Raw genomic sequence first — 22,567 nt, 5'->3', positions numbered from 1 at the left:
GGGCCTAGCCCGGTTGAACACGAAAGGATAGGTAAGTCCCTGGATTTCTTGTTTTTTTTTTTTTTTAGGGGGGGGGGGGGGCGCAGACTGAAAGATTAGTGTTTGCAGACAACTAGTAAGGGCCACGAAATTATGCCTTTTTCGTCGTTGTAAGAAGCCCGCGCCAAAACCGTTCTCCGATACCCGGGGCCGTACGGTAAATTTTACGTACTTTATAGAGAGGATTCGGTTTCCCGGTGCGGCGGCCGTTTTGGGATCCAGGCGAAAAATGAAAACGCCTGCACATGTGAGTTAATTCCGTTGCCGTAATGAGTACCGTGGTGCCATAAATAAATTGCATTTTTACACGCGTTTCATTGTCCAGGTCAAAGCACATAAAACCCAGTTTGAATTTTGTATTTTTCAATATTCCACGGCCACTGCTTGTCATTTTCGGTAGGTGTAGGAAAAAGTTAGGTAACGTTTTTTCGTAACTAGGTTTCCGTGTTGTTGTTTCGGCTAGTGACTTTTATGGCACGTTGAGTAGTCTGGATTCTGTGACGATTTGTAAACTTCATTACGGTGCGTTTAAGTGGTGGTAAAGTTTTCACATGAAGCAACATTCATGAGTAACACCAGCCCCCATCTTGTTGTGTTCGCCACAGCTGTCGTCTGTCTGGAGTGTCAACTCGCGGTTTGCAGAAACATGATAGCATATTGGCAGCGCAAACGCGGCGCGTCGCCGCGTGGAGGTCGCTCGAAGCGGTGGCTTCTAATGTTGTTACAGATGCACTTGCTGCTGCTCGGTGCGCGCAGTTTACCTATGCTTCAGCAAAAAATATTGCTAGCAATTTTGTTCGATCTTTAATAAAATGTTTTGCGCCATACTATTGGTGGAAATCATTTCATAAAAAGAAACTAGGGCACATTACCCTCCGCGTATAACAGCGAACAGAGTTTCTTTTCGGCGTCAAATAAAATTATGGCAACGTTTTCTCGCACGCCTTTGCACTGAAAAAGTGCTCGATCTTCCTATGCATATGAAGAAAACGTCCTTTTGGAGAGCGTTTGAATCAACAAGCAGTAATGCAGAAATAATGGTTTAAACTACAGTGATGCACTTGCCTGATTTAAGATATTTTCACATATCTGCTAACTCGTTGGTGATACTTCTGCTGCGCCCCTTCAAGCTATACTGCTATACCGCCGATAAATAACGCCACCATTTTGTACCTGGTCATTTTTCCCCCGCCGTTTCTTTTCTTCACGCAGTACCAACACAACAGATTGCTACCCGTGACTCAACGTTTTTGAAATGTTTACAACGCTGTTTCCATTCCAGTGCGACGAAATTCCAGAAGCAGCATCTCCCGGGCCAAAGATTGCTTGGGGCGACTCTACAAAGGCCATCTACATCATCGGAAGTGGTGTACCTGGACCATAATTGAAGCCCGGAGAATGTACTTTTTCTTTGTTTGGTAATATACAACATAAAGGACATGAGATAACCGTCAGCTTTAGGCCAAACGTTGGGCGTTATACAGTCAGAAGCCTGCAAAAAAGACGAGTTTCTTCTCTGTTTTGGTACTGAAAATTCCATAAATGAAAACAATTATTTTATCTTGAAAGGTCGTTATTTGCTCTCCCACCAAAAAAAAAAGATTTTCATTTGTGAGTTCCATTAGGGCAATCTTCTAATATTTGTATTGGTTATTTCAGTATGTCTTTTGTGTTCACATTTGCATTTTGGATATCAAATAAAAAGGAAACATCGTTCCTTTGACATGGTCTAATTTATGTAATTTTCATCTCACACTTGTGCATGCTCATGAATTCGAGAATGACAAAATACCTAACATTTACATACCCAACTCAGTTCTCTGTTCATGTCCCAAGGGTGTATGAGTAGACTATCACTTCAAGATCCGGATCGGTTTAAGGTATACAGATACTTGCTTTACAGCTTTGCTCGCAACATGGCATTAGGAATATAAGTTTTTTTTTTTTTCGCGGTATGTCTATCGACGCCTGATAAATCAGGTGGCAAAACACTGAGATTATGAAGGTAAAACCTCATTTTATGAAAAATGAGGTCATGAAGATGTTTCAGAAGGGTACAAATTACAAATGTGTTAGTGCAATTGCAGCCATTGCAACCCATTTATTGGTGGCATTGTTTTATATGGTCTAAACTTCCGATGCACAAGGGTGCGTTCATGCCCAAGTACTATGGCTTTGGTGAAATGCCTTGAAAATGCTGAAAATGCTGAACCGCGACCTTGCATTTCCGCGTACAATAATATGACTCGTTAATAACGGAAGCGCGAATAAAACGAGGCCACTTAATTAATTGGATAAATTTAGAGAGGTGTCTACTAATGCGCAGCATTCTTATGCCGCTTCTCTTGAGTGTGAGGCTTTTAGAGCCACTTTTCTTGGTTTTTCTAAGTCCTGTCCGTCCAATTATCTCCATCTACCCTATTATAACGATCACAGGTGTTACTTGCGCCAAATCTGCATTTTTTGTAAATGAAGGGCGCTACAAGGCTCAGCATTTTCCGTATTTTTTATATTTTTCTTGCTCTTTAGTTTTCCAAAATTCTGTTCGACCAATTATCTCCATCTATGCTATGATAACGATTACAAGTGGAATTTCCGCTAAATCTGCATTATTGGAGAAATGCAGGGCGTTATACGGTTTGCCATTTTCCGCCATTTTTTTCTATTTTTCTTAATTTTTAATTTCTCCAAATTTCGTTTGACCAATGATCTCCATTTACGATATTATAACGATTAGAGGTGAAACTTCCGTGAAACCTGCATTTTTCTGGAAATGCAGGGCGTTACAAGTTACACGGCTGAGCGCTTATGCGGTCTGCGAGAGAAAACGCTAAGATATTCTTTGTGTGCTCGCGATCCATAAAAAAAAAACCGCACTATCTAGAGGGCCGTCCGACGGATTGTGCGTCAACGCAGCAATTCTGCAGGTGTCGCGACACAATGTTATGTAAAGTCAGTGATTTAATATTGGTTCATTACATTACCAGATGCGTAATTTACTACCTCCCCCATATTACAATAACAAAGGTCAACCGCACCATCAGAAGAGCTACGACGAGCAGAAAAAAATTCAGTACACCATTTCACATGCGAACCTAACAAATCGGCTCTCCTAGTCCTTCACGCCCGCACGCGAGGTCGGCCTGCTGTGGCTACTCCCGATCCGCAAGTTACCATCCAGGGCTCACCTATTCCCCAAGTCCCCACTCTCCGTATATTGGGTGTGCCTATCCACTACGATGGTTCCGGCGCCACCCTCCTGCTGCAGCTACAGAAAACGGTCACACAGCTCACTCACCTAATACGACGAATAAGAGGATCCACTCACGGCCTCAAAGAACAAGACACCTGCCTCTTGGTCCAAGCACTGCTGGTCAGCCGTATAACCTACGGAACTCCTTTTGTCAACCTAAAACCACAGGAAATCAACAAGCTGGATGCTCTAATACGGAAAACGTACAAAGCTGCCCTTGGACTCCCAACTTATACTTCCAATGCGCGTCTGCTTCACCTCGGCCTGCACAACACGCTCAGCGAACTACTAGAAGCACAGCGGACGTCCCACCTCCATCGCCTCGCCCTCACTCCCTCAGGTAGACGCGTTCTCCAAAACATTGGCCGGCCCTCCCCTTCCCCTCAACACGAACTCCAACGCATCCCCCTGTCCATTCGTCAACGCCTGAAGGTTAGCCCGGTACCCCAACACATGCACTCATCTTTCAATCGAGGACGTCGCGAAGCCAGAGTGAAGATGCTTGATGAACGGTACGGCGCCGACTCTCAAACCCGATATACGGATATTGCTACAACTCCCGACCGCACGCGCACCACCCTAGTTACTGTGGACTCGAACGGACATCTGGCCACAGCCGTCACCTATCGAAATCTGCCGGTCACCTCAGCCGAAGCGCTTGCCATCGCCCATGCAACTACCACACACCAGCATCAACCATACTTGACCATCATTACGGACTCCCAACAAGCCTGTCGGCTGTATCAAGCTGGCCTTGCACCACCCCAGGCCCTCCCTGTGCTCCAACACCTTCCCGAGGACATTGAAATTTCTATCGTCTGGACCCCAGGCCATGCTGGCCTTGCCGGGAATGAGGCGGCTCATGCCGCAGCCCGCGATCTCCTTACCCGGGCACTCCCAACCGCAAGGACCGACACCGCCGGGCGCCTCATCTCTGACCATGAAATCCTAACTCCGCTGGACTCTACCTACAGCTCCCTCCTCGCGAACTACACACACATCAGAAGAACATACCCTCTTCCACACCACAGTCTCTCCAACCACCAAGCTCACATATATCGGCGTCTACAAACAGAAACCTTCTACAACCACACTATCCTCTCCCACATATCTCCGTCCATTTTCCCCCACAACTGCCCACAATGTGACATCCCTCTCACAACCTACCACCTTGTGTATTCATGTCCCCACCACCCCCACCCCATTCACTCCCCCTCCCTTGAGCAGTGGGAGTCTGCGCTGACCAGCTCGGCGCCGGAGCATCAAATCGCCCTGGTGCAACGAGCCCTGGATTCGGCGCAGGCTCGCGGCCTCCTGGACGTAGGAGGCTGACCACGTCCCTTTCCAGCTCCCTTGGCTGCTCAATAAAAATGTTTTTTACCACCACCTACACCATTTCATGCTTGGTATACTTGCCACTCGTGACAAGACAGCCCTTATTTTCAGTACGACAGTGCGCCTTACGTGTTAGTTATTTGCAAGCATTGTAATAGGGGGCACTTTCCGCCAATGTCCTAGAATACTTTTGGTAACAAGGCAGAAGAACTGTTATCAATTCCGTATGCATCGATGGAATAAATCCCCGCACTGCACATCATACTGTTGGAACAGGCACACAGTTATGCCTCTTTGGTAGAGCAATTCAAAAACGGTGGTCTAAATAAAGCCACTCACCGCCGAAGGTGTTATTTAAGACTCCTGCTTGACGCGCAACAGCATGCAGAATACTTATAAGCCCGTGTTTGCACTCCCCAGCAGCCCGTGGGTTGTGGCGCAGTGGTTATGATATCCGCCTCTTGATGTGTTGTAGTAGACCCAGGTTCGATTCTCCGTAGGGTTACGTCTATGTGCTTACATGTGTTGCGTGATGTAACATGTGTTAGAGCATTCGTCACGGGGTGCTGGCGTTGGCCAGGCTATGCGAGCGCAAAAAGAAAAAAACGGATGAAATCAATTCTGGCCGAGTGGCTTTTTCTTCTTTTTTTTTTTTTAGTGAAAAGCAACAAGGCCGCTTATTTGAGGGGCCGTATGATTTGGAGACCGCTTCGTAAGCGGGAATAGATTAGCATAACGGGCCGTGTAGAAAATACACGGCCAGCGGCAGGCCGAACACATGGCCCGGGGTTTAGGTGGCCCTCTGGTTAGGCGGCCCTCAAGAGGGTCGCTTAAATGCCGGGCCGCATGTTCGTGGGCCGCGTGTATAGCGGGCCGCTTGCGCTCGAGGCCGCCTGAACCGCCGCTTTATAAGCGGCTTTAAATTGACGCAGCAGCCCGCCTGCATGCGGGTCGGATAACCAGGAATTGACTAAAAGTGTAGAGCGTACACGTGCCTCATAACGTCGGCGGAGGCTGCTTCAGGACGGATCCTTTTAAAAGCAAAAGGCGAGAGTGCGCAAGGCGTTGTTACAAATCAAATCAGCAGGGAGTAGTTAAGAATAATACCGTTATAAGAGAATGGATTGGGATTCAGCATGTTCCGCACTGGCAGAAAAACTAAGTGCACATCAGGCCCATAGGGTTTCACTCCTGCTTTTTCAGCTGGTCTTGAACAAGCCCTGAACGTTTCACCTTCTCTAATCACAGTTGCAGGATTGCAATAGTCAACATTTTTTTTTTATTTTCTTAGAATCAAGCATAGAGAGGGGGGTTAGCACTTTAGGCGTATAATATGTCATGTTATCTGTGCACCCGCGTCGTATCGTTTTGTTTCTCCTAGGCGGGCATCGTGTGCGTCTATGGGGCTCGCGTGCTTGCAGTGCGCTCCCCCTCTCGAGGCGCGAATTCTTGGGCGTAGAACAGGACTTGCAGTGGGATTCTCAGGGCTGTTCTTTATTGCCGCAGGCCAGGCGGCATAGGCGGCGCGTGTGGAAGTTGTTGCCGTTGGTGTCACAGCCGCCCCAGAGGAAGCGGTCGCACATGAGTGTGCGGTAGTTGAAGAACCACCTCCGATGGATGGCCTTGCAATTGCCCCGTCGAGGACGACGGTAGCAGATCGGGGAGCGACTTCCAGGCTCATCTGCACCAAATATGATTCATTTATGTACTATTAGTTTGATCTGTTTCACCGTGATTGATTGATTGATTGATTGGTTGATGACTGATTGATTGGTTAATTGATTGATACATCATAGAAATAAATGAAGGAAAGAGAGAGAGAGAGAGAGAGAGAGAGAGAGAGAGAGAGAGAGAGAGAGAGACAAAAAATTAAAAGAAACCGGTGATGATAGCAGAGCCGTAGCGGTGCCTTGCTACACCGGATGATAAGAAGAACAGAGAAAGAAATGTTTTTAAAAATCGGAAGACGTCGGACTACGCCCATAAATTTCTCAGTTACATACAGGATGAAGTTTTTAACAAAACTTTGTCCGGTCCTGTGCTCTTAGTACACACCAAAAGAGCATTGGTTTCACGTGCAGTGTGACGGGGATATGACGCACGACCCAGAGCAGCCCTCAACTAAAGTCCGCCATCAGGTGGCCTTTACTTTGACCGTACACTAATGATATATTGGATGTTTTGAAGGAACTATTGGCGACTCGTTTTAAAGCAAAGCTTTCTACCTCTAGCAGCCAACGATTTCTTCGTGGCCTGCTGGACGAGAAACTCCGAATGCGCATGGGGAGGGGGAGGGCGGTTTTCACTCTAGGAGCTCAGTGCAGAAGAGCGGGAATAGGGCGCTATTACCCAGCGTTCCCCGCGGAAAGTGTCCTGCACGCACGGGCAGGCTTGTTGGAGGGACGGCTTTGTCGTCTGCTTTAGCGACGGTTGTTTTTGACCTGTTCTGCCGTGCTTCGCGTCTATATACTGCGCGCTTCCTTCGCACGGCTTAATTAACTTGTTCGACAGTACCTGCTGGGTAACCCGAACACGGCGGAATTTAGTCGTCGTACGGCAAAGATACGTTAAGAATTGGTTTGCGGGGCGCTAAAAAAATGTAGAGACCATTTACAGATATCTGGCCGCTAGAGAAATGCTACCTTTAGAAATTGCTTGCCACGAAAGGGGCTCCGTTTTCTAAATTGGTGAATACCAATTCCGACTGTCGTGGATCCGGCGTAATACTATCACCGCGCATATTGCGGCGGATAGTTCCTGTCATCTCTCCTCGGTTCCACGACCGCTGCCCTTGCTGACAACGGACCCACATGAACAATTTGTCCAACTAAAGCAAGATATGCGTCGCGCCACACGCACTCTCATCCCACCATGTGGAACAGACCTTCCCAGTGGGCTCGCTCGCTGGGAGGAGGTCCTGCTGCGTAGACTTCGAGTTGGGGTGGCCCTCTCTCCTGCGGTAACCCGGGCGTGGCCACCACGATACCATACCAACACCTGCCCCTTCTGAACGGTTCCTGCCGAAGACGCCGACACCAACCACCTGCCACGGACGTGCCCTTCCCTGAGTGCAGCGAGATCCAGACACCTTCGCGGCACAGGCCTGCGTCCTGGGAGACCCCCTGATCTCCAACGATGGCTGTGGGGCCCCACCACCGCTGTCTTCTGGATTTCCTCCGGGAAACGGGTGCCAACTTGTACCTCTAGGACTTTATGCCAAAGGGCATACTATCGAAAAAAAAATTTCGTTGTGTTTTAACAAGTATTACAAAAGGCGAAAGGAGCAACTGGTTCTGATCAATAGCGATTATAAAAGTTCTTTCAGCTTTTTTGCAATTCTCAAACTTATAAACTAACTAGATTAAATCGGTATAAATGGAATCACTAAGTTCACATGCCGAATTGTTTCGATGTTTGCGCTTGTGTCGCGCAGTGGTGTAGCCCTAAGCTAGCACATCAGGATGGCTAGTTTCCGATGTCTCACCCTTCGAAAGACGCTCCTCGCCGTTTTTTCTCACTCCCGACTCACGGCCGGGCTACAGCTGCGGCGGCGTCCGACTCTCTAGCCCGGCCGTGGCCGACGCTCCTGCGTTCGGGACGCCGCCCCCGCGAATTCCAGGTAACAACTGGCAGAATCTCTGGTTTCGCTCTTTGCAGAGCCACGTGTGTGAATTCAAATGACGTTGCATGGGCCATTGTTGTGGGTGTCATTTGAAGCTTTGCTTTCCAACCACCTTCACATTGGACCAATTTTTTTATGTCTACTGTTAAGCTAAGGACACCTGCACTATTATTTTCGATGACTTCTTGTGCTTAAAGGGTCAATGAATACAAAATACAAGTTCGGTTTATTCGAAAGATTTTGTGTTCTGTAGTGCGAAACCCCCAGCGCTTGTCCAGAAGCAAAAGATGCTTTATTCACTGCGAAATTAATCAATTTAAGCTAAGATTTTGATTCTCGCGCCAAAACGTGTATTTCAAAAACGTGTGCAATGACATCACAAGAACCGGTCTTTCAGCTAAACTTGGTGTGGAGGGGAGACTTGCTTACTGTTAGTCAACCTCGATGGCGCCACCCCACCGCGGCAAGCGGTTTTCTGCCCGTGGTTTGTTTGTGACCACATTTAAGCCTGGCTTGTTTTTGATCATGGAGAAAATAATCGTTTCGTGAAACATTGTGCTCGCTCAACAAATATGATCACGTAAGACACCGTCGCTTGCGTCAATCGGCCAGTGTCGTCTGAGCAACCCCGAAGGCCCGCAGTGCTGTCACTGCTGTGCATCTGAACAAATTATTGTGCCCGTAGTACCAAAGGCAGTGCGCATCGGTACTTTTCAGTTTACGTATGCTTTCGTAACTTCTACTGTTTGTCCCACCATTCTTACTGATATAAAAAGAATGTGCCCTAAATTTAAGCGCAAATAGCTCGTTCTCGTTCGGCAAGCTTATACGTTCTGCCTAATTTGCGTTTGCTTTTTCCGGCATCCGCCAATCGCAGAACTGGCTGGTATGGCATCATAGGTTCTGTTGCGGGAAGCGAGCTAGTGGGTCGCATGGTCATTCCTTTTTTTTTTAATTATACGGAATATTTTAGCAAAGCTTACGTTAAAATTTCTGTCAGCGTGATTCTAACGAGGCAATCTTTTGAATGAAGCAAACTTGCATTTTGTCTTCATGGCCCCTTTAAGCACTGACCTCTTTTTTTAGCTCAAATCAGCTGAGGAGGCCAGAATACCTGGTGTTTTATACACTGCGTGGAAAAAACTGCATGCCTGGTTAGCAAACAATTCGTGATTTTAAAGCGTAAGGCAAAGAGAACCGTGTGGGCGCCTGCTCATTGGAGTGACATTAGATGGATTTAACGGCTCCGCATGACAATACCACGGTTCATTTGGCGCCGGTCAGAAGGCAAGACCGCTTCAGTTTTCCGAAAATTACATTATGCTTCATGGGCGACTTCTACGATGCTGTTACTAGGAAGGTGAACGTTGTTGCGTTGTTCAGCAACGTAATTACAGGCAAAATAAACCGTCTACAAACTTAATATCGTTTGGCTTGACCCTTGAAGAGACGGCTATAGGCCCGCTGTTTATCAATATAAGTTACTTTCTCTTTTAGATATAGTGCAATACAATTACGTCATCCTTTTGTTACATGCCCACTTTCTTGCGCTGCGCCATCGATATTTTTTGGTGTTCTTGAGTTTCTGTAAAGGGTTTCAGACTGCCCGTCCCTTGCCGGAACGTTATTCTCGTTTAGACTGTCTATAGCTTCCTCATTTCTCCAAGGGGCGACGAACAAGTTAGGGTATGTTCAGACTACCGACGCAAAAGCCATATAGTGATCTATGGACATAAAAAACGGCGTGTCAGGCAGTTTGGTGGCCTGAGAACGGAAATGACGTCATTCTTTAAAGTTATTACAGCAGTTGCGGCAACAGTTTGAACCCGGCCTTATTCTCCAACCGTCTGCCAGAGTGACGCTGTACCTTACGCGTGTGGGGTAAACGGGAATGCTTGCAGAAAATCTGAGTTTGTCACTTGCCCTTAGGTCTTGGCAGCGGTGTTCCCGTGTCTGAAAGAGGCAGAAGACTGAATCACTGACCGAAACCGAATAATAATTCGTAAAAAAATGTAATCTTAGGCAGTGCCAGGAACCGCAGTAGAGTTTAACGACACGTTAAACGACACCGCGCCAAGAGGGGTGGGTTAAAAAGCAGGAGCCCGTATTGCAAATAGAAATTACAGTCCTAGCGCGGTGAAACGAATTTCGATGATAAGGAGCACAGTAAAAAGTGTTGTTCTCTCTTCTGTTTAAATGAGAGGGACAGAATGAAATTAACGGTGACGGCGACGTTCACTGAGCTGTTACGCCGGGCTTGTTACGCCAGGCGAGAAAAAAACAGAAAAAAAAATACACAAATGAAAATATGTTGGATGTATGAAGTGCACAAATACTAAGTCACATACATTTACAACGAATGTGCTTTTTTTGCCTTTTTCCTCTCAAGCAATTGCAGCGATGCTACACATAACCTGCTCAAATTTCATTACTTATCACCGTAAAACTACAGTTTGCGCAACTAAACAAATCACCAAAAGTAGTGAGAAGACGCTGGTGGTCTTTCAAAAAATAAGCTCCAATTATGGCACGGTGTACCCCAGAAAGAGGGAAAGACATTTATTTGTCCAGTTTTTAAAGAGGGCTAGACCGCCTCAGCCCTTGACGTCGTCCGGGAGCCCCTGGGCCCTAACAGCGTCTTCGGCTAACTGAAAGGTAATACAAGAGAGTTTATTGCTGGGCCAGTTGGTGCATATTAAGTTTAGAGTTTAATATGAAATTACATTTACCCCCTTCGTTTTCGATGTTCAGCTCGTTTCTTGTAAACTTAACTAAACGGTCCATAGTTGATCCGCCGGGTCTGAGCTAAGCACTACGGTCTCCCACTACTCATCGCTGGTAATTTTGCGGCCCTGACAAGTCCCCTGAGGACATGTCGTAATATATAAACAATATTAAACAATATCGATGCGTTTTTTCCAACTTTTATATCTATATGAAAACTGTCTGAGATAACAATAACTGTATTCTACGTGGTTTGGGTACGAGTTATACTGGTGAAGTCGTCAAGCCACAGAGGGACTTTTACTGAGGGAAGGGAAGGGGCAGCGGGGGGAGGATGGCGTGAGCGGAGACAGCGGGCCCGTTCAAGCGGGTAATGAACGTAGCATCCCATGGGCCGCATAAAGGCGCGCCGAAGGACAGAGCTCACGCCGGTCAGCAAGAGAGCAGAACGTCGATTTATTGCCAAAGCCAGGCCCGCTTATATCTGGCCCCTCTCAGATAAGATGTAACAAAGCATGGCTGGTCGACCTCTTCAATTCACTTGAAATTTTTTTACCCCATTCCCGCATGTATGTAATGTGCGGATTCACAAATATTTTCTCGGCGGAAAAAATTTTGGCCGACTGAAAAAAAAATTGGAACCCACCCACGTGGACCCCGGCCGCTACCTGCCCATGCGCCGAGGCCAAATTTAGCGACGTCTACCAAAAAATATACGAATCAGGCGGGAATGGTAATTTTTCTGCTTAATTTACGCCTGGTGTACATTTCGCGCCCAAAATACCGTTGGCTAGAAAAACACATATTTTTTGTAATAAATTTCCAAATCTTGCTCAGAGCGGATTTTGTTCTGTACTTTGCGGGCCAGTATAATCGTAATGGAGCTAGAGCGTTCAAATTTGAGTGAAGGCTGCTCCTGGCAAGCACAAATAAGGGCCGTAAATATCGTGTCTGTGAAGGCTGCTCCTGGCAAGCACAAATGAGGGCCGGAAATATCGTGTCTGTGCACACTGCGGTTAAAAAGTAAATGGCGCACAAGTGTGAAGAAAAAACTAAAACACTCCGAGTTCAGAGGCTTATTTAAAAAAAAAACACTTCTTCGAGTTTGCTGAAATTCTCCCCAGATGTTAGCCTGTGAATGTACTTCAATGATCATTAAAAACATGTTGCATCATTTTGTTCCTGACGCGCCTACAGCGCGAGAAAAAAGTCTGGTCGTCCAGGTCTTCACAAGATCCTGAGACACGAAACAGTGAGAGCAACTTCTAGTGAATGTGCAGATATTCGATAATTTTTTGCACCAAAAGCAGGCGATTACTTATTAATAGTATTACAGAGAATTCAGAAGCGAAACTGAAATTTTTATGTGAATTTTGGAACGAAAATAAACAATCTGCGCACCGCTAAACGTGTACTCTTCGAAGAAAAAACGCAGGAACTCCAGATTCACGCGCATTTAAAAAAAAACGCTTCTTCGAGTTTTATGAAGCTTTCCACAGATATTTTCCTCCTAATTTACTTCCGTGAGTTATTAAAAAACTCGCATTATTTTGATTACCGAAAAGCAAAAGAGCTTTGTCAAGCATGGTCGTCACTAGGAGCTGAGAGATAAAACGACGATTGTGACTTTCTGCAGATTTCCTTTATTTATTTTGTAGAACTGGCAGAATATCGTCTGAGATAAGGAGAATAGAATAGCCAAGTGACATTAATGAAGTCAACGTCTGACATGACAGCGTTCCATCGGCACCCCATTAATACCGTGCAGCTACCAGCTGTTTATTTACGCGTTGCTTGCTGCATCAATGTTCACAGTTTCCTCAAAGGGGCACAAACAGTCCGCGCTGCGTATAGTTCGCATATATCTGCTTCTGATAACTTCCTTAGACGCCACACGTGCCAGGACTGTATGCTGGGAAAGGCACGCACTGTTCGCCATTCTTTCTCTTTTTTTTCGCTTTAGCTGGAAACTTCGTTCCCCTCGAGGTATATGAAGTGAACGCCCTTGATCTTCTCAGACAACACAGTTACCATGTCTTTTGCCGTCTGAATTGCATTTCTTAGTGGTTCTCTTAGGTTGTAAAGTGTCGTCTAGTGTTTGACGATCCCCCCAACAACGTCGCAGGCATTCTTTCCGTGCCCTGTTCCTGAGAATATTCATTGCGTTTCAGGCACGTCGCTCTTTCGCAACTCATGAAGCTCGTACCTCTTTTTAAAGTGACTGGCAGCTCCGTTACTCACATAAGTCACCTTGGAGTATAGTGAGAGATTGTCGTCTACCCACAGCCTGATTTTTTATAAAGCCAAGCAGGCATGCGCAGAGTCATGGCAGACGTCATCGCTTGCAACCACAAAGCTATGACTGTTTTTTTCGGGTCGTCATCACCACACAAGTGAATATCGATACTTGGGTTTTATGCCAATGGTAGCTTTGCACCTCGTCGGGAAGGATGGCAGTCCAATTTTCGGCAAAATCAAAGTGAAAGACCACGCTTCCTCGCTGTTCGCATTTCTTTTCATTGTGGATGGCAGCTCCCTGGGTCTTTCGGATGTGATTGTGCACAATCCGTGTAGCCAGTTATAGACGGAGTCCCCTCAGGAATGCTGAAGGGTCAAGGGTCTTCTTCACAAGGTCGCCGGACTCCCACGTGGCAACCACAATGTCTTCTTCTTCGGGGATATTTAGTGTTTCGAGCGTCAAGGACTCTCCTTTTGGGCACATGCCGCACTCCCCTAAGAAGCAGTGGTCTGATGCCGCAGTGCAGAGGAATGCAGCGATCAATCCACTGGCATCTATTTTTGAGTTGCTAGCGTTTTCCACAGCGGCAACAGAGTTTGTAGTTGGCGCAGTAGACGCAGACACACACTTCTTGCTGATGACTACATTTGACCCAACGAGGCCGCAACGAGTAAAACTTTGTTAGCCCAATGCAGTACATTCACAGGTTAACATCTGGGGATAATTTCAGCAAATTCGAAGAAGTGTTTTTTTTTAAATAAGCCTCTGAACTCGGAGTGTTTTAGTTTTTTCTTCACACTTGTGCGCCATTTACTTTTTAACCGTAGTGTGCACAGACACGATATTTACAGCCCTCATTTGTGCTTGCCAGGAGCAGCCTTCACTCAAATTTGAACGCTCTAGCTCCATTACGATAATACTGGCCCGCAAAGTACAGAGCAAAATCCGCTCTGAGCAAGATTTGGAAATTTATTACAAAAAATATATGTTTTTCTAGCCAACGGTATTTTGGGCGCGAAATGTACACCAGGCGTAAATTAAGCATAAAAATTACCTTTTCCGCCTGATTGGTATATTTTTTGGTAGACGTCGTTAAATTTGGCCGCGACGCATGGGCAGGTAGCAGCCGGGGTCCACGCGGGTGGGTTCCAAATTTTTTTTCAGTCTGCCAAAATTTTTTCCCCCGAAAATATTTGTGAATCCGCACAATACATACATGCGGGAATGAGGTAAAAAAATTGGCCGGGTATCTGCTCCTTTCGTTGCAAATGCCGTCAAAAGACAATAGTCTTTATCGGCTTTTGCGAAGTAAATGCCTCCCTTCGTTTTCCCGCTCACCTCTCATGTTGTTCCTCTTGCGTCGCGCTCCTCCCAAGGTAAATACTCCAAAGGTTTGCTTAAATCATTTTAAATTTCCCGCGTTCCACTGCTCCAAAACGGGTGTCTCGATGCGAACGCTGCCTTACGGCGAAGACGCTCGTTAATCGATGCGCCCTACTTAAACGTTTTTAGAACCGCGTTTCCCTACTCCACGTGCGTTTCAAGCAGAACGTGGAAACTATCTAGTGGAACCTTGCGTAACTGTTGCCGGTTGGTTTCTTAAAATGGCGCCAGAAGCTATAGGGGCGCGGGCGACAGCAGGCGACGGCGGAGTGAATTCTTTTTCTGCAGTTGATGAAGTATTTAATTTCGCAAAAGTCAAGCATGTTTGATTTTTTTATAAAGGAACACTGCAAATATCACTTCTGTATGGATTTGTTGCCTCATATTTGCGTAATGTCTTGTTCTTCTTCAACAACGTTGACAAGTATGAACATTACACCGGACATAGACGGGTAGATTTAGCTGTGACTATATAAGACTATGGCGCAGGGATTGTTTTGCTTTGGCCGGGTGGCTGAATCGAGTCACAGACAGACAGACAGACGGACAGACAGACAGACATACAGACAGACCAGAATTTCTGGGTTTAAGTAGTCCAAGAAAGACTATCGTCTTTAAAAAAATACAAGCGAATTGAAGAGGTCGACCAGCTATGCTTTGTTCCATCTTATCTGAAAGGGGCCATCTAAGTACGAACGTAAGAGAGGAAGGGGGACGAGGGAGAGGAGTGGCGATAGCTGCCGCCGCGACTGGACTGGGTTGTATGAGGGTGAACTCCCCGTGGAGTTCAACAATATCCCCAGGCCTTTTCTCTTCCCTCCTTTGTTAATACATCACCGCCACCCACCACCACCACCAAAGATGCGCACTTAACCGTGCGCGTAACGCAATGGGGACGTCTGCAGATAATATGCAACAATGAGTAGTAATTTGACTGTAGCATGCAAGCCGGTCTGTTTCCGCCTAGCTTCGTATCTACAGTGTGCGTTTGTGTTTGAAGTGTCGGTGCCAGCGCTTCACCCTGGTTGCGAGGCGGACACAAGTACTCCTCCTGACGGTTAATTCAGATCACCTGGGCACCTTTAACGCTTGCCGAAATGTCGTACACCCGGGTTCTTTAGGACTTAGTCTGGACAAGGGACACATCAGCCGGCGGAACTGAAACCCGACGCCTTCTTTTCGAGTGACAACTAGGCCTTTAGCTTTTCTGTGCAGTTGACTATGGCAGCTCAACTCAGCCCCAGTCAGATTGAGCACGGTGGCTGTAGCCCAGTAAAGTTGCTCTGATGAAGCTTTTTTCCGGTCACCATTTTTTCACCCTCTGTATTTTTGGTGAAGAACAAGAAACAGAAGATAAAGAAAAGGATGCGAGCTGTGCCAGGAGACGGCGCGCGTGGGGGAGTGAATGTACGAAATCGAGAAAACGATTTCGTACATTCACTCCCCCACACCACGACACCTCTACCTACATCGACCCAACATCCCTCTCACACGACACACTCTTCGAAATCGCCATTTATGCCACAAAGAGCGGCCTAGTACGGGCAATATAGCAGTGGTCTGCACGACTCCTGAAGAGAACCCTTGAAGCCGGCATTATAAGAACAGTGCTCCGTCCTCCCTTCCCTTCCCCCCCCCTCCCACCCCCACCTGGCCTTTGGCCATCCTATCTAATAAAGTTTGCAACAACAACAACGGCGCGCGTGCACTGCGACGGCGGGAAAATAATTGCATTGAACCAACCTCTGTTCAATTAATCAAGAGAAGAGTGAGACAGATGGGGGAAGAGCGGATGCGAAGAGGTTTTTTTACATGAGGGGGGGGGGAGAGAAAGGGAGGGAAAAGGGCCCAAAAAGCGAATAACGGCGCCACAGCCTCTATGGCGAATCCCTGCTTTGCACTTTCGACAGCTTTCACGTTGAGTGGAGCTGTTTTAATTTTTATTTCATCGTCCCTCCCTTTCTTGCTAATGTGCCATCAAAAACGAATAGAAATCCCCATAAAACATTCACCTAGATGCTCGACTTGAAATCTGATTTATGAACGTTACACAGCTGCGTGGGACATATACATTACTATACTGTTGTAATTAAACTTTGTAAATGCGCCCAAACTACACGGTGATGGCATCGGTATCGTTCAAATGCAGCAGCTTTGCATGATTAGGTAAGTAGCCTCCTGTTACCTTCAATATATTACTGCGTGCCGTACCAAAGATCGAAATATTTTTGTATACCGACTGTTTGCTGGAAACTAATCCTACATGACTACGCGACTGCTAACGCCTCGACCTATCACCAGCACTAACATCACAACCATGCAATATGCCAGGCAGCATCAGCGCATGAATGGTGGTTTAACTTCCTAATTTGGCGTTCTGTACACGGCATATAGTGTACACAGCCTCCCTAGAATAGAACTTGCAAGGAACTCAACAACGACGCGCGCGCTGTACTCACGCAGGCACTCCTTCTCGCAATCCTCGCGGTTCTCGAAGTTGTTCGCGTTCTCTGTGCACCCCAGCCAGAAGAACTCCTGGCACTGCCGGGCACTGGCGTTGAAGAAGAAGCGACCGTACAGCTTGCCGCACGAGCCCCTCACCAGCGGATGCAGACACTCGGGCTCGAGCGCCGAGCACACCACGGCTGCGACAAAGTCGTCTCACTGGCCAGCCGTCTGATCTCTACAATAAAATTTACAACTACTGCGTGCTCTTGTTTTGTAACTGCACCCATCCCCCAGCCCTTTCAACAACAGCAAGTCTATATGTAAGTGGGGCCATAAATGCACTATTCCTACCATCTCCTCATATGTAGGCGCCTAGTGCTGCAAACTAAGCGAACCATGGAAGCGTTCTTGTGGTCAGAGTAGAAGACACAAGCTACGCATACGTGGTACACACGAATGGAAATATGGGGCCACGTTCCTCTAGCATGCGTCCGTCGTTTTCTACTTCCCTCCGTCCCAGGAATTAACGATGAACTGGTCAAAGTATGTCATTCAAGGAAAGATAAAGGTATCGTGGTGGTCGAAGCAGGTGCACGATCTAGCCAATGTGCATTTGCCGAAATAAACTTTATATCTCGTGCACAGATAAGGAAAGTTTGGATGTTACACATACTATCTCTTCATTAAAAAGATGATCAACACTAAGCCACCCAGATTCTTACTCACAAGCTAAAAAATCGATGTTCATTCGTATGCCTATTGGGCAAGAGAAAGTAGGCTTAACCCACAGAAAAGCAATTAGCTTCAAAACAATACGAGAGATCCGAGAACGTGCAAACTGCTTTGAACATTGCACTACCAGCTTGTATTCGCGCTTGTATGTTCGTCACACGACCATGGGTCATTTTTTTAAATTTCGCTTAAGATATAAAATTTCGCATTTCGCTTTATTTCCCTTTAACATTTCACATTTATGAGCAGCCTAAGAAGAAAATGGAACAAACCCAGCCTTAGGAGATATCTGCCCGCTAGAGCGCATGATGATCCCATGTGGAGACGATACTGACAGGGAGACGATGCCGACGACTTCTGCCTTCTGAGCACGGTCGCCAGCCCTTACGGAGCTTGCTATGCTGGACAGGACTATGGAGGGTATACTCGAAAGGCGGCGCATCGTACCACAAGATATCATGTCCATCATCGGCAAGGCTGAAGACCTCCTACAGGCCACCAATAAGGCAGCTGAAAGAGCTTCTTCGTAATTTGAATGAGAATAGTGACGCACTACAAAGGATTAACCGGTAAGTTGAAGACACCGTGGTCATTGATAAATTAGAGGCCGAGGTTGAAGATGCACTCAAGTTCGAAGTTTTTATGGCAGAGGCCAAGGCTGAGTTTAAAATGGTACAAGCGCAGAGAGCTCGACAAAACCTAATTGCTTCTTACAAAGGTCTAACCTACACAGAACTGAAGGAACACTGACAAGATATGGAACAGTAGTGATACTTCAGACACAAATCAGAGTAGTGCAGCAGTGAATTACACGGGTTGATTTATGAGAAAAACGAACGTGAATTTGCAAGTTGCAACGCTACTGGAAACTGGTCATCTAGTGTGTAATTCCGAAGAGACTGAATACGAATAGGGTACAACCCATAACAAACTATCATATCAAAGGACAATGATGCCTGCCAAGATTAGACTATCGATAATAAGCAACATAATCAGCGACTCGATCGTGGACAACCTGACGTCACATAAAATACCTAAGAGCACCTCAAGTCTTAAAGTACCTCAAGTGATCAGCGAAGAAAACTGCAAGAGTGGAGAGCCCAAGATGCTTTTGACCGATTCGCTGGTCGAAGACAAAAAGAGATGTTTGTTACGACGTGACCTACTTGGACTTCCAGTGTTAATATGAATATTGTCCAGGGGAAGCAGTGCAAGCGAAACAAAGTAAGAAGTGTCGATCGGAAACGTCCGAAGACAGAGGTGCTGGAAGCTCGTTTGAATCGCAGTTCATCCCCACTCCGTAAGAACCGGCGCCGCAAACTTAAGGTTGAGGAAGGAAAGAATATCCGTGGGCACCGGAAGTTTTCAGCGAAAGTGCGTACAGTGCTCCGCCAGCCAAGGCACAGAGCTGATTTAGCCCCCAGGACAACAATACGCATCATCTCCTGGAAAGACAAGCCTGCTTCCAATATGTACCCCCCCACCCCTGCATCCATCTGCCCTTAAGAAAATGACACCATCTTCCCGTAGGGGAACCCTGACTAGTATGCAAAGCAGCCATGGGGTCGATTCAAGTGCCCATTCGTTTTCAGTTCGTCGTTTCCGTTAGGTTGAGGTACGTAGCTATCGTTATATTTACAGTTTGGTTTCCATGGTTACTACCACACTTTTCACTTACTGGAACTACGAAATGGGAAAGTGCGTTGAACCCATGGCTGTTTTGCATACTACTCAGGGTTCCCCTACGGGAAGATGGTGTAATTTTATTAGATGCGACGGGGCTATGTCCCTCCTTTGTCGTTGTTGCGCCGTCCACACCCCCACTGCGCATGCTCGGCTTGCTGAACGCCCGGTGGTATCTTACCCTGTAATGGCTCCTGGAGCGACAGTGTTACCGGTGTCTTCCTGGGCCGGCCCGAGATGAGCCGAGCATGCGCAGTGGGGGTATGGACGGCGCCACAACAAGGGAGGGACATATCCCCGACCATGAGATTTGAAGAGTATTTATTAACCCAAACAGTGCGGGTACAGAGGAACATCTTGGCACTTCATACAAAGAAACGTTAGCTGGTCACATTCACCTCAGATACATAATGCAACCATTCACACTACACACTAGGAGCCAAAAAGAACCCCAACACTCCCACAACAGGAGGCCGTGTACACACCAGTAAACCAAAAAAAGAACACCATCTAAGTACATGAAAAACAAAGCGCCCGTTTAAACAAGGAAACAGATTCACAAGTACTGACTTCCGTGAAATACCAAGAGGCCATATAGCAATCCCTGGCCAAACTACTATTAACAATTCATTTGGGTTAACGGACCAGTCACCCATGGTTAATCAAAATATACCTTCCCTTGATATACCAACATAGAATGTACAAATGCAACCACAATCACAGTTATGCAGAGTATTCCCTGTCGGAAAAAAATTAAAATTAAAGAGGGGGGGAGGTGGAGGGGGAAGGAAAACAGGGGGTGGCGCGGTGTGCATTCACCACACAGTGGGAAAACTTCAGCGCCCCCCCTACTATACTCAGCTTGTCACCGTCAGGTTCCAAGCTACCTGCCAAAACATTGGCATGTTCACATTTAACAACTACAAAAAAAAACTCTCGTTGACATGTTCAACAACTACTTCTAGTTCCTGTAGTGCCATGTCCACGCCATCGCCCCATAAAGGAGTGGTGTGATGGGACGTATTTCTAAAAGTCTGCTCTGTGCAGGGTCAGCGTCCCTCGATTAATAGAAATATATCTGCTTGACCATCTACGCAGAAAGGCTTCTTCACCTAGAGTTACAAGCTGTCCATCCAAGTAGCCCCAGACCAAAAGGTGGAGCTTGCTAAGTAGGGGAAACATCAGCTTTCGGGGTCGACGTGTTACCTCTGCTACGTTCCTATTTTCCCAGAGGACCCAGCTGGTGACCTCTGTGATGAGCCGCGCAAAGCGCGTTTGGTGCCTACCCGGTCGCGCCGTGGGCACTGCGTATGCTCGAGAGGTAAGCGTGTGGAACGTTCTCGCCACGACGCATTCCTCCAGTACGTGTTTGGAGCTTTCGTGCCCGCCACAATTGGCGCATTTGTCATTCGGCACAACCCCCCATCCTGACAAGCGGTCTCTGGTGGGGAGAACTCCCCATCCGCGCTCCCAGATGAAGGTCTGCACTTGTCTTGGCACGTGCTGTACAAAGACTTCTCGGTGATTAGGGATCTCTTGCGTCCTCCTCTCTGTCTGCACACAACGGGTGAAGACGTGCTCGCAGAGTCTCGACGCTGCCTCACTCCTCCACCCGCGATCCGGAAGTAGCTGGTCTAGTTCTTCGCTCATGCGTGCGGCAGCGGCGTAGATGAGATGCTGGAGCGACAGTGTTGCCGGTGTCTTCCTCGGCCGGCACGAGACGAGCACGCTTCCCCTTAAAGGGCTCCTGGAGCGGCAGTGTTGCCGGTGTCTTCTGAGGCCGGTGGATGGACGGACGACGGACGACCGATGACGGAGCCGAGAGCAAGTGATGCTTTGCCTCTAAAAATGACGTGAGGTGAAAACAGCAAGTAATACCTGCAACCAAGACAGCGAAAAGAAACTCAACTAGTCTCCTCATAGGGCTTCAGCTAGCGGCCGCAGTAGCTCCATTCATGGGTCCAATAACGCCAAGACATCGTTACCATCGATGGGGTGGAAGCCGCAAGGTGTCGAAATGTTCTTGCTCACATGGACATGAAAGGACCTCTCCATGTACGAAACAATTTCTTGGGCGTCGACCATGCTCATTCATTGTTGCGCGGGGGAGGTTGTTGTAAAAGAAATAACTGCCTCGCTCGTGCGCCCAAAATCATCATGATGGGTTCGTACGATTAGGGGAATCATCAGGAGGGGTCTTGGCGGCTCGTCCCTTTGTCAACATATTTTTGTTTTAAAACGCTATCCCTGATATTTGTTATTATTTTGTAGAGTATGAAAGTTAAAATACATGTTGGCATTTCGACCTTGGACTTGGTGCCTGTGGTATGTGCGTTACATCACCCGAGGTTGCCCGTTTTACTCTCTTCCCAACAGTGTTCTTCGCAGGTTGGTTTCAATCAAGAAACCCAAACGAATAAGTTCAAAGGATTCCACGGCTGAAGCTACACCGAAGATATGAGGTGCGCTAGTGTGAGGCTAGAGAAACAATCTAGATGTATCGGGGACCCTTAATTATAGCTCTTCGAACGCGCCGTCACGAGGTCCGGAACAAGAGATGCTGCAGCCGACAATCTAACTGCGATCTCGGAGTTAGCAACACACCTACTAAGTCGCTGGGGCGGGTTGTTTGAAATGTGGATGGCCGACTACAGTCGAGACAGAAAGAAAAAGCGGGCAACGCAGCTCACCAGTGCTGAGCGTCGTGATTGCGCCAGCCCAAATGATGGCAGTCCAACGTGAGCCCGGCATCGAAATCCTGGTATGCGGAGCCTGAATTCAGCTCCCTTTGTCCAACAGGCCGCAAAGTTACTGCGGAGCAGCCGCTTCACGGGGATGCGGGCAAGCGAGCCGACGGCTGGGGGTTCGGCTCGTAAACACATCGTTCCGTCGGGCCTCGCAGACAATGCGCCGTTGTCGATACGCATGGCCTTCTTGAATAGCAGACCTCGCAGGCACAAGTTAACTTCTCATATGGCATGACGGAAATTCCCAACGGCTGGAAGTGTGTAAATGAAGGGGGGAAGGGAGGGGGGGTGTAAAGCTAAACAGCTTTCTTCTTCTCGTTGCTAAGTGCAGGCAGTACAGCAAGCCCATACATTCGATGAGA

At 47.3% G+C, this 22,567-nt stretch overlaps 1 protein-coding gene across 2 annotated transcripts; it reads right to left on the bottom strand.

The window, feature by feature from the left end:
* Positions 1-5,873: 5,873 nt before the first annotated feature.
* Positions 5,874-22,265, bottom strand: LOC144167728 (inter-alpha-trypsin inhibitor-like). 2 transcript variants are annotated; one of them, XM_077696908.1, is made up of 4 exons: positions 22,149-22,265; positions 17,055-17,240; positions 10,173-10,202; positions 5,875-6,308 (listed from the first exon to the last, which is right to left on the bottom strand). In XM_077696908.1, exons 1-4 carry the CDS (start codon positions 22,207-22,209, stop codon positions 6,109-6,111), a joined length of 477 nt encoding a protein of 158 aa, XP_077553034.1. In that variant the 5' UTR covers positions 22,210-22,265; the 3' UTR covers positions 5,875-6,108. The 2 variants fall into 2 exon arrangements, with proteins under 2 accessions (XP_077553035.1, XP_077553034.1); XM_077696909.1 differs by lacking the exon at positions 10,173-10,202 and having other exon boundaries at positions 5,874-6,308.
* Between the last annotated feature and the right edge of the window lie 302 nt (positions 22,266-22,567).

This window comes from Haemaphysalis longicornis, unplaced genomic scaffold (assembly GCF_048455015.1).
Source record: "Haemaphysalis longicornis isolate Haplotype H1 unplaced genomic scaffold, Haemaphysalis longicornis Haplotype H1 scaffold_2, whole genome shotgun sequence".
Lineage (NCBI taxonomy): Eukaryota > Metazoa > Arthropoda > Arachnida > Ixodida > Ixodidae > Haemaphysalis > Haemaphysalis longicornis.
Note: the sequence above shows the minus strand (reverse complement) of the source record. Positions and strands in the feature narration are given on the sequence as shown.

What these genes read in the sequence shown, in the direction of transcription:
- LOC144167728 (XM_077696908.1), bottom strand. Translation starts at nt 22,209, where the DNA reads ATGCCGGGCTCACGTTGGACTGCCATCATTTGGGCTGGCGCAATCACG. An exon ending in AATCACGACGCTCAGCACTG is followed by an intron (nt 17,241 to 22,148) that starts GTGAGCTGCGTT and finishes ACTTTGTCGCAG; the next exon opens with CCGTGGTGTGCTCGGCGCTC. An exon ending in TTGCGAGAAGGAGTGCCTGC is followed by an intron (nt 10,203 to 17,054) that starts GTGAGTACAGCG and finishes TGCCTCTTTCAG; the next exon opens with ACACGGGAACACCGCTGCCA.